At 53.0% G+C, this 16111-nt stretch overlaps 1 protein-coding gene across 3 annotated transcripts in view; it reads right to left on the bottom strand.

Moving 5' to 3' along the window:
* The window catches only part of PIK3C2B (phosphatidylinositol-4-phosphate 3-kinase catalytic subunit type 2 beta), a 66303-nt gene that overhangs the window by 30080 nt on the left and 20112 nt on the right, over positions 1-16111 (bottom strand). For 2 of the 3 annotated variants that reach the window (XM_072759377.1, XM_072759379.1), the window contains exons 2-10: positions 10948-11971; positions 7394-7494; positions 6630-6784; positions 6197-6317; positions 3106-3217; positions 2872-2951; positions 2457-2520; positions 1454-1600; positions 797-830 (exon numbers count right to left, since the gene is read on the bottom strand). In XM_072759377.1, the coding sequence (XP_072615478.1) occupies positions 797-830; positions 1454-1600; positions 2457-2520; positions 2872-2951; positions 3106-3217; positions 6197-6317; positions 6630-6784; positions 7394-7494; positions 10948-11883 (1750 nt within the window). In that variant the 5' untranslated portion in view covers positions 11884-11971. Of the gene's footprint in view, positions 1-796; positions 831-1453; positions 1601-2456; positions 2521-2871; positions 2952-3105; positions 3218-6196; positions 6318-6629; positions 6785-7393; positions 7495-10947; positions 12078-16111 lie in introns of all 3 variants that reach the window. The other variant, XM_072759378.1, reaches the window with a different exon arrangement.

Raw genomic sequence — 16111 nt, forward strand, 5'->3', positions numbered from 1 at the left:
CCAGTTGGTTTCCAATAGCCATGACAAAGTTCACCCATCTGTAGTGAAATGAGGGAAAAAAAAAGCAGGATTGTATCATGAGCTTCTCATAAGATGATACTCAACTTTAAACATTCTCCTTATTTTTACTTATTGCTACTTATTTTGTGTTAAATGTCCTTTCTTTTGGGAAATACTGGGAATGATAATTGTCAGTAACTTTAAAAGTCATTCCTTGGCAAAAGCAAAGCAGTGAATTTCTATGTTGGTCCCTAAAATAATGTTTTGTGGGACAACAGGTTATTAATTCATGAAATCTAAAAGACTGGGAATCTCTAACCAAGAATCCCAGAGGTGTGGGCTTCATAGAGCAAAGTTCTGTTTATTTTTTTTTTTCAAAGTTCTGTTTAAAAGACTCACTCCTAGTGAAAAATTCTTTATCACCTTCTCCCCAGGCCCATTGTGAGTTGGAAACATAGGCATTACGAGCCTCCTGGAGAATAATGACAACCCTACACAAGTAAGAGCTTTTTTTCATCTGGAGCCCAGGGCTAACTTTGCCTTGCCACCCCCACCCTCACATGGACACCACCTCATCACCATCTCCCAGGGACACCACAGGAATAACTAGTAAAAATAATGAGATAACATTTGTGGAAAGAAATGTGCTCTCCAGCTGGAAAACACACAGATACACACACACATGCAGAGGCAGACCTAGGGCCATAAATCAAGGGGCCAGGGACAAAAAGAAATCTGGACAGAGAGCTGCTTTCAGCTGCTCCTGCTGAATAACGATGGAGACTAGTTTCCTTACCTCGGTTTTCCCTCACAGCCAAGACAGTGGGATCCTATTGGGGAAAAGCAGAGGGAGGGGAGCTTCAGGGCTGTGGCCTTTTCCCGCACAGCTGGAAGAAGGCCTTTTCACAGCTGTGCTCATCTGGATCAGACAAGCCTGAAATTTGAGGAGCAGAGACTCCTCAGGGAAGACCGCATCATGGTTTGTACCAGAGCCATGTGATGGATAGAGTGAGTGAGCCAGGCCAAGGTTAAAGTTGTGTCCACCCAAATGAGACACTCCCCCCCACTCAGGCCACTCTGGCCCAGGTCATGGTGCCTATCCTGCTGGCCCTGTGTATGGCCCACGGCCGCCACTGGGGAGTCACAGAGCCCCTGGCTCAGGAGAGGGTTTGGTTTTGCACCCTGATGGGGAGGCAAAGTGCCAGGCAATGCCTTGGTGATTATGAATAAAGTCTTTGGCCAGCCCAGGCTCCTGGCGATCAGTGCCAGGGCAGACCTTAGCCTACCCTCATCCTCAGGAAGAAGGGACACAAGAATTCTTGTGGTTAAACCCCAAACTTGCAGGAAGGAGGTGGAAAGAAGATCTTTTTAGTAAGTGGACACCGAGTTACCCAGTTTCCCTGCAAATACTGTTCTCTTCCCTCCCCATACTAGTGCTCTGAGCCCCTGTTACCTTCTGAATCTTAGGCTGCATGCGGGAGGGGCAGGGGGGCAGCTGGTTGAGGGCGTTGGTGATCTCAGGGGTTTCCACGGCGGCTAGGGCATTGCAGATGGCCTTGACAGACTGGACCACCCTGTCAGCCTTCAGTGGGAAGTCCCCCTGTGGGAGGCGGCACAGCAAGGCTGGCAGGTGAGCACTCTTAGCCTCCAGCACCCGCGCTGTTGAAGGAATGGGTTGGGGGGAGTAGGGGTTCCTGACCCTCGGGAGGAATAGTGGAATCTCACGCTTGACTGTCAAACATCTGGCATTAGCCCCCAACGGTCACTCCTTTTGAATTAGATGAGCCATGCCCACGCTCCCAGGTCTTTCAGCCATCTCCCCTGAGCCTCTTCCTATTCCCAGACTCCCTCTGGCAGCTACTGTACAAACACATAATACAAACACATCCCCCGGAGACACAGCTTTAATAAAATCAATCCATAGGGAACAGCAGAGACCCTGTTCAGGCCCCTTTGCCCAGGTAGCCTTATTTCTCGTCCTGTCATCTAGAATTTCCAGGAGGATTTCATCTCAGTACCACAGACACAGACTGCCACAGTACCACAGACTGCCACATCCTCCTCTGCCCTTGGGCCCCTGAAGTTTTCTCACTTGGAATTCCCTCACCTATCCTGTCCTGAATACCTGTATAAGTGCAAATCAAGGACCAGTGAAAATCTGGCCTCCTTCTCAGAGTGCCCCCCTCCTGACTCTACTCTGTCTTCCTATCACTCTCTGAGAACCCTTGATGAACTCATAGCCTCCTGTTCTAATAGCTCTATGTCACTGTCCCATCTTTCTAGTGGGAACATGGGCTCCCCAAGACTAAGACAATGTTTATGCTTCTCTACCCATAGCAGCCATTAACGTAGGGCCAGACTAGCGCACAAAAGGTACTCAGAGACCCTCCATCTCATCACAGTAAAGGAGGGGAGGAGCTTTGGGCAGCTGGGCCAGCCCTATGATTTATACTCACATCAGCCAGCAGGAAAGCATCCACTTCATTGTGGTATGTGTCGAACAGAAGACCCAGGGCCTGCCTGGGGAGTTGGGGACAGGGAAAAGTCACAGGAGAGGTCAAGACAGACCCAGGGTACTGAGAGACCTAGTCTCTTCCTCCCTCCCCACAGCTTAGGATTCAGATTCTAGTTTAAAGGGGTCCCCACTCTTTCCATGGGTTCACCACCCTCATCTGGAGAACGAAGGCAAAGTACTAGAGGAAAGAAATGCAATACACCCTAGAGTGAGGCTCTTCTCCTATAATACTCTTGGGTCTCATCCCAGACACCAGTAAGAACCCCTGGCCCTGGCAGAAAGGTAAGTGGGGTTATGGGTTGGGGTACCCTCACAGTTCCTGTCTGGCCAACATCCAAGATGGCACCCACTCTCACCTGCTGATGGTCTGTTTGACTGGCCTCTCTTGTAGATGGACGAGGTAGTTCAAGGTGGAGGGGCTCTGGTCATCATTCACCTGTGTAAGAAGTGTCCTATTCAGAGAGGAGCAGTACCTTTATTGCAACCCCACACTCCTACCCTACTCCCACTGAAGGTGTTCCATATCACCTCTGCCCACTCCACGTCCCCATCCCTGTGCAGCCTCCCGAAAACCCAACCCCCGCACGAACCGTCCGGGCCAGGTCACTGCGTACAGCTTTCTGCTCCATCAGCTGTAGCCGGATGTCGATGTCAAACTTGCGACAATACTGAATGTACTCGTGGCTGCCCAGGGCATGCTTGCTGGTGGAGTGGGGGGACAAGACCATTAGCGCCCTGGGGACTCAGTGGAAGGGGGATATACACCTTAATCCCAGGAAGAGAGAAATAGGGAGAAGGGGGGCAGTGAGGAGGTACTATCTGAGCTCCTGGAAATCTATCTTAGAGCTCAGGGAAAGAAATGGAAGTCTGTCTAAAAAAAGCCATCTAATAACTTGTAACCTTAGTCTACACAAACACAGACTTTCCCAGGCATTTATTACCCATATCATCATCACAACAATCGTCCCAGGGCTGGGCCTTCTGGAGTGAGTGGGGAACAGAGACTTCTCAGGGGGACAGAGATGGAACCTCATTCTCTTGGCTCGGTATGCAGGACACTCTGGAATGCACCTGTGCTCCGGCTGGGGTGTGGTGCTCCCTGAGAGACACTCTCCCCACACCGTGGCCCTCATCTCCTGCCCCCCTACCATCAGCGACTGGGGTGCTGAGGCCAACCAAACAAACCCACCAAGATTCTAAGTCTGTTATTCCCAAGCCCAAAAGAGTCTGCTTCTCCCCTCCCTCTGTAGGTCCTGTCCGACTGTGATTAACACAAATCTCTACAGACTTCCTTACCCACATCCACCTGCAAGCCATTCACTGCTCCAGCAACAACATATGAGACCCTGTCTACCCACATTTCAGAGGAGGCCACAGGAGTCCCTCTGTAAGCCAGACTTTTCCTCCCTCCCAAATCACACCATAGTCAGAAAGGAAACCCAGGATAAGGGGTAGAGTGAGTCTGTCCTGCAGGCCAGCATTGCAGGCCTGGGCTGGGTCCCAGCAGCTGGGTAACAGAAGCCGGAAAGGGACTTCCTTCCTCAGTAGAGCTGGGAATCTAGGCCAGAAATGGAGGGGAGAGGGGAGGAGTATGTGCAGAAGCCCAAGAGGTACTGGCCTGAGACCAGTCTGGGTCCAGCTAGGACCAAGCCTTGGATCCAGGCTCCAACCTACCAAGGCTGAGCAGTAACTAAACCCTGGGGGTGAAGCGGCTGGGCTGGTGTGTCTGGTGGGAGTGCCCCAGGAGGAAGGAAGAGTGAAGTGGGGGTGGAGGAGGCAGCAGGAAACTCAGCCCTCCCCTGGGACTGTCTCAAGGTTCTTATCTGAGAGCAGCTTGCATCCTGGACCCACCACGCCCCTTCAGCATCAGCCCCTGCTAGGCATGAGTAGGAAACCACAGGGTTTCCTTGGGAGCTAACAGCCTTCTGGAATCCCCAGGGAGTCTGTCCATCCCTACCCAAGACAGCTGTCTTGTGCTCAGAGGTCTAAGCTTTTCTGTTGGGCGGGAGGGAAGGGAAGAGCCTTGGTGGAAGAGGGGGGCTTCTGAACCAAGAGTCACAGACACTGGGGTCCCCTGGGGACTTAACTGACTTTCCTCTGTGTGTATGCGACTTAAAGGGTAGGAGGGGCATGACCTCAGGACCACTGATCCAGTTGCACCTCACACTAAACACTCCAGCTAGGTCTTGGCAGGACATCAGAATCTGGCAGCTTATCTACCACCTTCAGCCCTGGAGGCTCAAAGACTTTGAGAGTGTCCAGCTGATCTGGATCCGTATGCTTTCTTCCGTTTGGGCTGGTCCTTCTCTGCTCACTGGGTCATTCTCACATTCAGTCCTTACTACATTTCAGGGAAGAAACTGAGGATTGGGTTTTACAAGCCAGAACCCAAACCAGCCCTATTGCTGTAACCCATTATGCCCCTTATTCCCTTATAAGAGTGCCTGGGGCACTCTCTACCGGGGCACCCTGAGTCTAGCACCTCTTATTCCTCCAGGGAAAATGAGTACACATGGAACACACTTGAATGGTGGTCCTGGAGTGGCACCACAAAAGCCCTGCCCTTCCTTTCCCCAGAGTGAAAGAAACCAGTCAAGAACTGCTCTAGCCAGGGGCACCTGGGTTGGTCAGTGGTTAGGCGTCTGCCTTTGGCTCAGGTTGTGATCCTCGGGTCCTGAGATCAAGTTCCACATCAGGCTCCCCATAGGGAGCCTGCTTCTCCCTCTGCCTGTTTCTCTGCCTCTCTCTGTGTCTCTCATGAATAAATAAAATCTTTAAAAAAAAAAACAAAAAAACCCCTGCTCTAGCCATTGGTCAAACATCCTTGCATCTAGAGAGAGTGCTGGCACTCCTGAGGCACTCCTAAGGATGGAGATCCAGGTCCCTCCTTTCCCCACTGCCAAGGCTGCTTTCTCTGAGTGGCCAGAGGAAGCAGGCAGTAGGCAGCCAGAAGCTTAGGGAGGAAAGCACATCTTTGTTTTTTTCTCTTATCTGCTGCCTTCTGGCTGATTCTAGAGCCTGCCACACAGCCCAGGTGGTGTACCCTCTCCGCAACCCTGCCCCAGCACCCAGAGCCCCAGGGCAGCGGATAGGGTTTAGCTGTAGCTGGTCCACCTCAGACTTTCCAGGAGGCTGCCCACTGGCAAGGCACTGGATGGAGAGGAGCTGGAGGCAAGCCTTTGCTGAGGAGGATAACCAGCTGCACATGCCAGTAGGGGAAAGGCTTAGGGGCAGGGAAAGGGGGAGGAGGGAACCATTGTAATTTCTCCACTAAGTTCCATAAGGGCATTTCTGCCCAGCCCTCCATCTGTCCCTGGCCACAGAGACACACAGTCTAGGAGAAGTAGCCCCTGACAGTCCCCTCCACCCCCACCCCCCGGCCCCACACACGCATCTCTCCACATGCAGACGTCTGCAAGCAGATAGGACTTCATCTTTGCCTGGTCCCAGCTCCAAGCTCTTTCCACAGCAGACTTGGCTCAGAAGCTGACCAGCCCTGCTGGAAGACACAGTGCCTGGGGAAAGTGCGACGTGGCTGTGCAAGGGCCCAGAAAGTGTGATCAGGGAGGAGCTGCCGGGCCCAGGCCACAGGCCAGCACCACCCTGAGGGAGCCCCCTCCCAATGCTACCACCCAGAAGGTAGGTGCCACCTCCTATCCGCTTTCCTGACAGTTCACTTACTTCTGCAGGAACTCCTCAAGCCCACAGGGCTTCAGCACGAAGTCCCCCACGTCCACATCCCTCAGTTCATCATGGGTATAGCACAGGGTCTGGTGGATGAGCAGGTCTACAGTGGAAGAACCTGTAAGGGGGGGCAGGGGAGCAATGATGAGGAGTGCCAGGGCAGGCAGGGCTCAGGGTCCCCATGCTGATCCCCCTGTTCCTGACTAAGCACTCTTCAGCACAACTGCTATCCAGAGAAAGCAGGCAAACACACAGTTTGGGCTTGGGGAAAGTGACTGTGGGGCCCATAACACTGGCCCTGGAGCCAGTCCCCTGGAGGAGCTTCCCCATTGCCCCTCATCAGGGGGCCATAGGTGGGGTGGGAATTGAGGTCACACCACTGTCCTCTGTGGCCCCCCTCAAGGGTTACTCATCCGCCCTCCCCACTTACAGTTGCAGGTAAAAGTGAGTGGCTCCTGTAGGCTGTCACACAACACAGTCACCTTCAGGTTGACCTCATCCCCAAGGTGCTCTGGGCTCGGGGTGACAGCACTCCAGACATAACCGGTGAGGGAGTAGTCTTGGATGTCAGAGCCAGATCGAAGGCTGTGCAGGAAGAGAGGGAGAAGGACCCTCGCTGTGCCTTCAGAAGAGAGCAGTCGAGAAGACACCTGCTGGGACCCTCCCACCCTGAGGCCAAGGGCTCTTCTGTCGCTGCTCAGCCTGGTTCTCCAGGCCTGCAGGCCAGGATGGGGGCAGTGGGGAAGCTGCTCCTGGAAACCTTGCTCTTGACATATTGGCTACAGTTACAAAATATTTCCCAAGCCCCACTGCATGGTAGGGACAGTTCTACAGTGACAAAGCTTTCCCTGCTAAATTCAAAGGGAAATTCTCCTGGCTCCATTTCCTTTCTCTTTTAGCTCCAGGTAAAATACTCTTAGCTCTATCAGTGGTGCATTTGCTCCTGAGGGAAACCAAGCCTGAAGCCACTAGGATAATGTGACTGTTGGATTGAGGGTTCATAAATGTCCAAAATGTGAAACTTCTAAGATTTCAAAAAGTCCGCCGACACCTGTTGTTGGAAGCACCTCGTAGCTGTGAATTGAGATTTATTCAATATGACCCTCCTTCCTTCCTAGAGAAAGCTCTGAATGGGCTGGCCCTCCTCCCCAGCCCCTAAGAGCCCTCCCAGGCACCCCATTCATGAACTCTTACATATCCAGCATGTGGCAAAATGCAGCAACTTCCTCATCTCTTTCCTCTGAGACCTCAAATAATTCATGGCCGTTGGCAATAGTATGGGGCCGTGAGTCCACCTTTAAGAGAAGAACAGGCGACTCAGCACCTTTTCCCTTACAGCACCCTGTCCCCACAGGTTGCTCCCAGATCTAAACCCTGAAACTCTGGATGTAAAGGCTTTTCAAGCATTGAACATTCAGGGGCACAGGAAAATGTGGGAAATTTAGGAATAATACATCTGCTGTCCTAGGAGACCAGGAACCAAGCAGAAAAAGAGAACTTGAAGCCTTGGCCAACGCTGTAAGTTGGGGTGGGATGGACAAGAATGTGGCCAAACCTCCTCTCCCGGAGTTGGAGGCAGAGGCGCAGCATCTAATAAGCTCAACCCAGGTTAGGCAGCACATAGCATTGCTGGGTCACTGGGCTGGCTTTCTGGGGGTGCTCCCAGGGGTGTGGCAGAGAGCTCTGCAGACGGCTACTCTTCCTGGTCCTGGTGCGGAGGCCAGAGCAAGTGGGCTGCCCAAACCGTGCCCACGGAGGCTGGGCTCTGGGCAGAGGCCTCGGCATCCACAGCAAGCCCCAGGGACCCACAGCACAGAGAGGCCGAGGGCCCTGGGATGGAGGCGGTGACTCAGACACACAGGCCTTCTCGGCCAATGCTATTCGAGGAAGAAAGTACTCAAGCAGCTTTCTGGGCAGGAGAGAACCCGGAGAAGGCTTAGCTCCTCCTGGTGCCTGAGAGGCTTTTGGTTCTGCCCAGCTGGCACGTCGGGGAGCCCGGCCGGCCCCGTTTCCCATCGAAGAACACGAGTGCGGTGGCGGGTTCTCTCAGCGGAGCCTCGGCGGCCTCCCTCCCGGCGCAGAGCAGCTGTGCCTCACCGTGACGCCGGCCAGCGCCTGCCAGGCCTGCGGCAGCGGCCCAGGGAGGAGGAAGGGTGCGGGGAGCGGGCACGGCAGGTTTCTGCCAGACAGGCCTGCCCAGAGGCGCCAGGGGAGGCCAGCCCGTGGGGAGGAAGCCGCCGCTCAGATGGAGCCCCCGCCGGCATCCGGTGGCGGCCACTGCCAACAGCTGCTTCCGGGGAGCTCCAGCCCCAGCCCGGCAGCCCGCAGCGCCTCACCTCTCACCCGCCCGCGGGCTATTCTCTATTCTCTTGTCCTGCCCACCCCTAGGGCAGATGGCAGCAACTGAGCTCCTCATTTGAATATCCAAATTGTTTCCTCTGAGTGACCCCTCTCATTAGCCCTGCTCCCGGGTGAGCGTGGAGGGGCGCGGGGGAGGGCGACAGCGGGGGCGCCTGGCATGTGAGGCCCCTGCTCTGCCAAGCTCCAGCCTGGGTCCACTCACAACAATAGTACCACTGTCAGCAGTTAACCCCCAGAAGTGAGGCTGAGAGGCTGACAGAGACAGAGAGACAGAGAGACAGAGGCGGGGAAGGCCGGGGAGAGAGGAACAGAGTGGCTATGGCTACCGAAGGCCATTCTCATGCCCCCAGTACCACTCCCTGGCTCCATAAGAAAACAAAAGCCACTTACGTTTGCCCTGCTGGCAGGCCCTGGTGGCATCGCCCGATGCTGGCTGGGGGAGTCTGCCAGGCAGAGGCTGGCAGTGGGGGTGCCAGGCTGGCATGTGGAGCCCACCATCTCCAGGGCTGGCCCCGCAGGCCTGGGATAAGGAGGATCCCTCCGTCTGAAAGCCCGGTGGAGGCGGGGCGGCGGGATAGGCCGAGGGCCCGAGAGGTACCCCCTCTGGGTGGGATGCGCCCCTGCCCCGAGCTGAGGTGGGGGAGACCAAGGCCGCATTTCCCCCCCTTAGAACTGGCACGAGCTCTTTGCTCTGCCCTAGCTTCTTCCAGGACACGCTGGACCCAGGGCCCCCTCAGAACCCTGGTGACACACAGGGGTGACGGGGAAGGGTGAGGCCGTGGGAGGAGGCAAGAGAGATAGGGAGCAACAGAGGTGACCACCTACCCCGGTGGCCTGCCTCCGAGCAGGCCCAGCTCTGGGTGAGGAACTTGGAGCTGGGAACAGGAATCTCCCTGTCCCTATAAATAGCGGGAGCAGCCCCACCTCTCAGAGCAGGGCCTTTAAAAAGCCCTGAGCTCCAGAGTCGTGCCTTCTCCCAGAAGCTGATTCTGCTCTGGGGGACTCTCTTAGCAGCAGCACAGGAAGGAAGGACCATGTGGCTTTTCCAGAGTTGTGAAGGATCCCAATTGCTGGGACACACGGTGGGAAAACCCCTGTGTCCCTTAGACAATGGATAAGGAGGAAACAGGGATGGAATGAAGTGGCATGCTATTCCTACGGAAACCTCCAGCCACAAGGGTACCTCTTGACTCCTTTTGGGGTCAGGGCTTCCAGACCCAAGGGTGAAACTCCAAGTGTCCTCAGGTCCCACCCATGGAGATGCTACTGATACTTTTTAAACCAGAAAAAAAAAAAAATCAAAGCTGCCCTGGAACCTACCCTGTGCTTCTATGTAGATACTATGCCATTTTACACTATCCACTCATGAAAATAAAATCATTATTGTCATACTGTATTTCTTTTAAATATTTTTTAAAAGATTTTATTTATTTATTTGTGTGTGTGTGTGTGAGAGAGAGAGAGAGAGAGAGGCAGAGACAGAGGGAGAAGCAGGCTTCATGCAGGGAGCCCAATGTGGGACTCGATCCCGGGACTCCAGGATCACGCCCTGGGCCAAAGGCAGGTGCTAAACCGCTGAGCCACCCAGGGATCCCCTCTTTTAAATGTTTTTACTGTGAAAGGAGGTAGATGGTGGCCACGGCAGCACAACAATGTGAATGTCGCTAATGTCACCAACCATACGTTGCAGATTGGCCAAGATGGTAAATCTTGTTATGTATATTTTAGTGCAGTAAGGGGGGTGGGTGGGACAGAGAAATAGAAGCAGAGAGGAGAGGGAGAGAGAGAGAAAGGCAGAGACGGGGGTGGGGGGGTGGGGGGGTGGGGGGGGTGGGGGGGGCGGGGAAGGGAGAGATGGAGAGACAGAGGGAAACAGAGCAAGGACCAAACTGGGACAGGAAAGACCAGAGCTGTGTGCCTAGGACTATCAGGCAGACTTCTTGAGCACTAAACACTGGTTAATACTGTGACTGAGCCTCAGCACTACAGCACTTTGGGCAAAGCAGGTCAGAAAGCAGAAGCAACCTGCTCCAGCCCACAGGGTCATTCAGCCACAGAGTCACAGAGAATCCCCTGAGCCCAGTGCAGGCCTTACCCTGTGAAGCGAGCACATGCTAGGAACCAACATCACAAACACCTGCCCTGGCAAGGGCTGTTTTGGTACAAAGCTCAGCCCTGAAAAGGAGCCACATCTCTAGTGGTGTCCCTCTTCCTCTCCCCAGCCAGGGCCCAGGAGCCAGAAGACAGGGGAGAGAGGAGGAGAGGTTGACAGGGTGAGCCGGTAGCAGATTCGAATTTGGAACAACAAAGATTCAGAAAGAAGGCCCACTCTCTGTGTCCGAGTGGCACTGGGAGAGGAGGCAGAAGGGACACACTGAGGTCCTCACCGGGGCAGCGGAAATCCGGCGGTTCTTGCCTGGTGTCGTATTCTTTCCATTGGCATAGCGGGAGGCATAGGTACGGGGAGGCACCTGAGGGGGCATGGTCTTGCTCCGGGCCACGGGTTTTCCGGGAGTGTCCTTGCCGCTGAAGTCCAGGGGCCCCCGGCCCTCCTTCCAGCCCCTGGTGGTGTCACGCAACATCTCTGTATCATAGGTGGACTTGAGGTTGAGCCGTGTGATCGCATCGTTGATACCGTCATAGTCCACAGGCCCGAGCAGGCGTCCCGGAGCCCCACCCCCCAGCTCCTCTTCCTCTTCCAGGATGCGACGCCCCAGCAGCTTGCCTGGAGGCTGCTCTGCCAAAGAAAAGGTGTTGACGTCATTGGGCTGGGAGGTCTTGGAGGATGAGGGAGACCCCTTTCTGGGAGGTAAGGGAGGGGTGTCCCAGATAGAGCCTCGGGGCGGCAGAGGAGGTGGGGACAGTTTCTTGGAAGAGCCATCTATGTCCCCCTGTCCTGGGGACAAAGAGAGTCCCTCATCTGAACCATCGAAAATGTAGAGATAGTCTCCAGCCAGAGAGCCTTTGGGCCAGGGATCTGGGCCAGGCTGGGAGCCCTGGGAGGTAGAGTGGTTGGGTAACCCCTCCTGCGGGGAGAGTGAGTTGTAATTGAGGGTAGGATCAGAGCCAGAAAGACCACGTAAGAGCTTGAGGTCCTTCTGCCTTCCTGCCGGCTTGCTGTAGAAGTCTAGGACAGGCTCGTCCCAGCTGATGAGAGAGGAGTCTGTGTTCTGCTTGGCTCTGCTTTCCTCCTTGTCGTGCCGCAGCCGGGACAGTGCATCATACTCCATCTGCAGGGCTTCGGCCATGGCCAGCTCTTTGCGGCTGATGCCCACTGACTCCAGGGACTTCCAGTGTTCCCCACTGCCCTGAGTCGAAGACATGGTGAGGACGGGGGATGGAGGAGACAAGGAAGTCTTTTACTTTCTCTCAGTGTCAGGTGTGCAGGATTCCAGCATGGTGTCTGGGCACCTGCAGGTGAGGGGTTGAAAACATCAATCACTCAGTCACAAAAAGGCTTGAATTAATAATGTGACTTAGGTGACATCATCTGGGTCACTGCCTGCTCCTCGAGTGTCTACAGCAGATGGGAAGAAACAAAAAAATGGAGAGAAGAAATGGAGACAACTCTATCCATTTAATACATCCATTCACCTTTCCATTTATCTATAGATGTCTGGTCCCTCACTCCCACATACCCTGGGAATGGCAGAGGAGGTCTGGTCCTCTCTCTCCCATGTACCCTGAGGGAAGAAGGAGGCACCTTGCATCAGGCGAGAGAAGACAGAAAAAGGGGCTCTTAATCCATTTAAAGAGGACCGCTCTCATACACTGCTGGTGGGGAATATAAAATGGGGCAACCACTTTGGAAAACAGGCAGCCTGCTGAAAGGTAAACATCCACCTACCATATGACTCAACTAACCCACTCCTAGTCACTTACCCAAGAAAATGTAAAGCACATATCTTCACAAAGACTTACACGCATATTCGCGGTAGCCTTATTTGTCATATCCCCAAACTGGAAACAACCCAAGTCTGTCCATCAACAGGGGAATGGATTAAACAATGTGATTCTGTCCACGTAATGATACTAACTCAGCCACAAAAAATGAGTTACCGACACATGTCCTAACACGGATGCATCTCAAAATAACTATTCTGCGTAAAAGAAGCTAGACAGAAAAGTACGAATATGTAGGATTCCATTTATATAAAATCCTGGAAAATGAAAACTCTACAGTGATAGCAGATCAGTGGTTAACTGGAGAAAGGTAAGGTGGGAAAAGAGGCATGGATGACAAAGAAGCTTTAAAGGACACTTTCGGGGATGATAAATATGTTCATTATTTTGATTGTGGCAAAGGTTTCTTGGGTATATAAATACATCACAATTTACCAGATTGCACATCTTAAATATGTACAGTTTATTGTATGTCCATTATACCTCAGTAAAGCTATAAAGTGAAATAAGAGTCCAATGAAACAGACTTTGTAATTACTCAGACTGCACTAAGTTCCTCCCCAAATAAACCAATATGAGTAATAAAACAAAGCCTGGCAACAGGTGAGACCCAGATACCTGATGGATTACAGGTGTGCCATATTGATTCCCCTTGGCCCTCAGGACACCAGACAGGAAGGCAGGACCTCCAGGCCAGCTGCCACTGGCTGAAAGCAGCCCCCTTCATGTACTCCAGCGTTAGCATCCTTTTCTTTAGAAGCCATGACATGAAGATAGCCCTGAATGAATAGTTATCAGGACAAGGCTAGCCTGGCCCAGCAGTTCTCAACCCTGATTACACATTAAAAACACCAGGGGTCCTTTTTAAAAGTACTGATACCTGGGTACTCTTAAGAGTGTCTAATTTAATTGGTCTGCCGTAGAGCAGTGGTATTTTTTTAAAACGCCAAGAGATTCTGGTCTATAGCTGGAGCTAAGAACCACAGACTTATGTGTATAAGGACTACCCTCTGGATGCTCGTTTCTGGGCATGACGGACACCTCAGATGCTTTCCCTGTGCTGGGAGGTCTTGCTGGGCCTTCCATATGAAGGATCCCTGGGAGAGACAGAGGGATCTGGCTAGGGGCACCTGCATGGACCTCATGGTGGTTCAGGAACCCCCTCATGGTGTCTGGCACACTGGTTTAGCCTACAGGAAGGCAGAGAACACTCTGGTGCTGGGTCAGCTGGCCCAGCCATGCCCAGCCTGGAGCCCTGGACAGGTCCATTAGCCCCCATGCGGATGTCTGTGCCATTGGGGAGTCGCTGGGGGGCCCTTCCTCCCGCCTACCCCACAGGGCTGTTGTGGGGACCACATGCATGGATGCATGTGCCGTCCTTTGTAAATGGTACTGCTGTGAGGTGCCATGTGGTGTGGAACAAGCATAGCATTTGGAAGCAGAACACCCAGGTTCCAGAACTCTGTTGGCTCCAGCTGTGACCTCTGCCCCTCTAGTCCTCAGTCTCCCTGTCTGACAAATGGGGACATACCAGCCTTCAGAAAGACTCAGGGGTCCCCAGTGCTGAAGGCGTAAAGAAAAGCCAAGAAGCCTGGAGCTCATCTCCTAGGATGGATAGGGAGACACAGGCCCATGACGGAGGTAGCCTCCGGCCAGCCAGAGGACAACGTTCAGGAGTCACGAGGCCCCATATGCACGGGGTCGGGCAGGGGGAGCATGGGCACCAAACCAAGAGAGACTGCTTCTCACTGCTGCCCGCAGAGGTGCCCTAGCCCTGGTACGGCTGCCATGTTCACTGTGCAAGGGGAGCCTGAACCCAGATTTGCATGGACCATCTCCAAATCTAGGACCAACCCATATTTGCATGTTTAACTGTTGGCAGGAAATTCCCATTTTTTTAAAAGCCTCTTGTCTCGGTTAGGTTGTGAGGTGAGTGCGAAGTAGCCACTTCAGATCCTTTTTGCCAGCAGCTAAGAAGTTCATGATTTCATAAAATTATCTAAAATTATTCATTCTTGGACAGCCTGGGTGGCTCAGCAGTTTAGTGCCGCCTTCAGCCGAGGGCCTGATCCTGGAGACCCAGGATCAAGTCCCACGTCGGGCTCCCTGCATGGAGCCTATTTCTACCTCTGCCTGTGTCTCTGCCTCTCTCTCTCTCTCTCTCTCTCTCCCCCCGTGTCTCTCATTAATAAATATATAAAATCTTTTAAAAAAATTATTCATTGTTGTACTGCTTTATCCAGCAGGTAATTAACATGAAGCATGTTGTTTTTCTTTTTCTTTCTTTTTTTTTTAAGCATGTTGTTTCTTATGATTCGAAAGTTGAAAACATCAAAAGGACAAAAGGTTCAGATAGATACTGGGTGGCAAGTTCCATCAGCTCCCAAATGAGTTAGGATGAAGGTATCACTTGACCTGAGGTGCCCGCCCTGATGGTCTCTCCATTAGGCCCAGGCACAGAACCCTGTACCCAGAGGGCTGTGGCTGGCTGGCTTAGTGAATCTTTTTTTTTTTTTTTAAAGATTTTATTTATGTATTCATGAAAGACACACACAGAGAGAGAGGCAGAAACACAGGCAGAGGGAGAAGCAGGCTCCATGCAGGGAGCCCGATGTGGGACTTGATCCCAGGACTCCAGGATCATGCTCCGAGCCAAAGGCAGACGCTCAACCACTGAGCCATCCAGGCATCCCTGGCTTAGTGAATCTCAGCAAGTAGTTCGTCGAAGACTGAATAGCCCAAGCCCAGCTTTGGGGCATATGAGGTGACTCTCTGCCTGTTGAGATCTATATCCTTCAACAACTTCTTACAGATTACTTTTTACCAACAGAGGGTAAGAGGGAGTCTTACTATTTGAAATTCAAAGGAATTGGATGAGCAGATGGAGGTACCCAGAACACAGTTGCTGGGAGTTAGGAAACTGGCCCCAGGAAACGGTTCTTGTACCTTAGATAGGAGACACCAAATAAATGCTCCAGCTGGACCAAGCATTTCATTCCAGAGAATACTGAGACTTAGGAGTGCCTACATGGCCTCATTTTCAGACAGACAGACAGACTCTCACACACACACACACACACACAGCTGTCTCTTCTCTGGCTGTATAATTTCCTGGACTCTGAAGTTTCTGGGCCTCTCTGTCCCTCTAGAGAAGTCAGGTCAACCTGTGCTCAACCTGCTGTCCTTGGGGTCACAATCTCCAAAAGGCAGAGTCTCCATCACCAGTAAACACCAGGAACATCAAGTGTGAAGTCACCATGACAGCTGGGACGAGCCCTGAACACCTGCTGTCCTGGGATGAGGCTGATGCTCAGGACTCCCAGGAGTCTTGTCCTCGTGGGCAGCTCAGCCCCTGACCATCTCTGGGCTCCAATCAGTGCCAAGGCTGATCAGTACATTGATTCTGGGACCCCAGCGTCAGTGCTGCTCCCCTGGAGCTCAAGTCCCACAAGGATGTGAGACACACCCTCCCTGTGCTCTCAGGGCTGGGCTGCCACTCTCTGTCACCCCCTTAACCACCCCAAAGAGGCTAGACCTCTGCTGAGATTCAGAGAGGGCCACAGAGCCGATGACCTCAGAAACATAGTCCTTCTTATCTCCCCCTCTTCTCCACTCAGATGTGGGGCCTTCAACAAAAACTTCCAGGTC

Source organism: Vulpes vulpes, chromosome 5 (genome assembly GCF_048418805.1).
Source record: "Vulpes vulpes isolate BD-2025 chromosome 5, VulVul3, whole genome shotgun sequence".
Taxonomy (NCBI): domain Eukaryota; kingdom Metazoa; phylum Chordata; class Mammalia; order Carnivora; family Canidae; genus Vulpes; species Vulpes vulpes.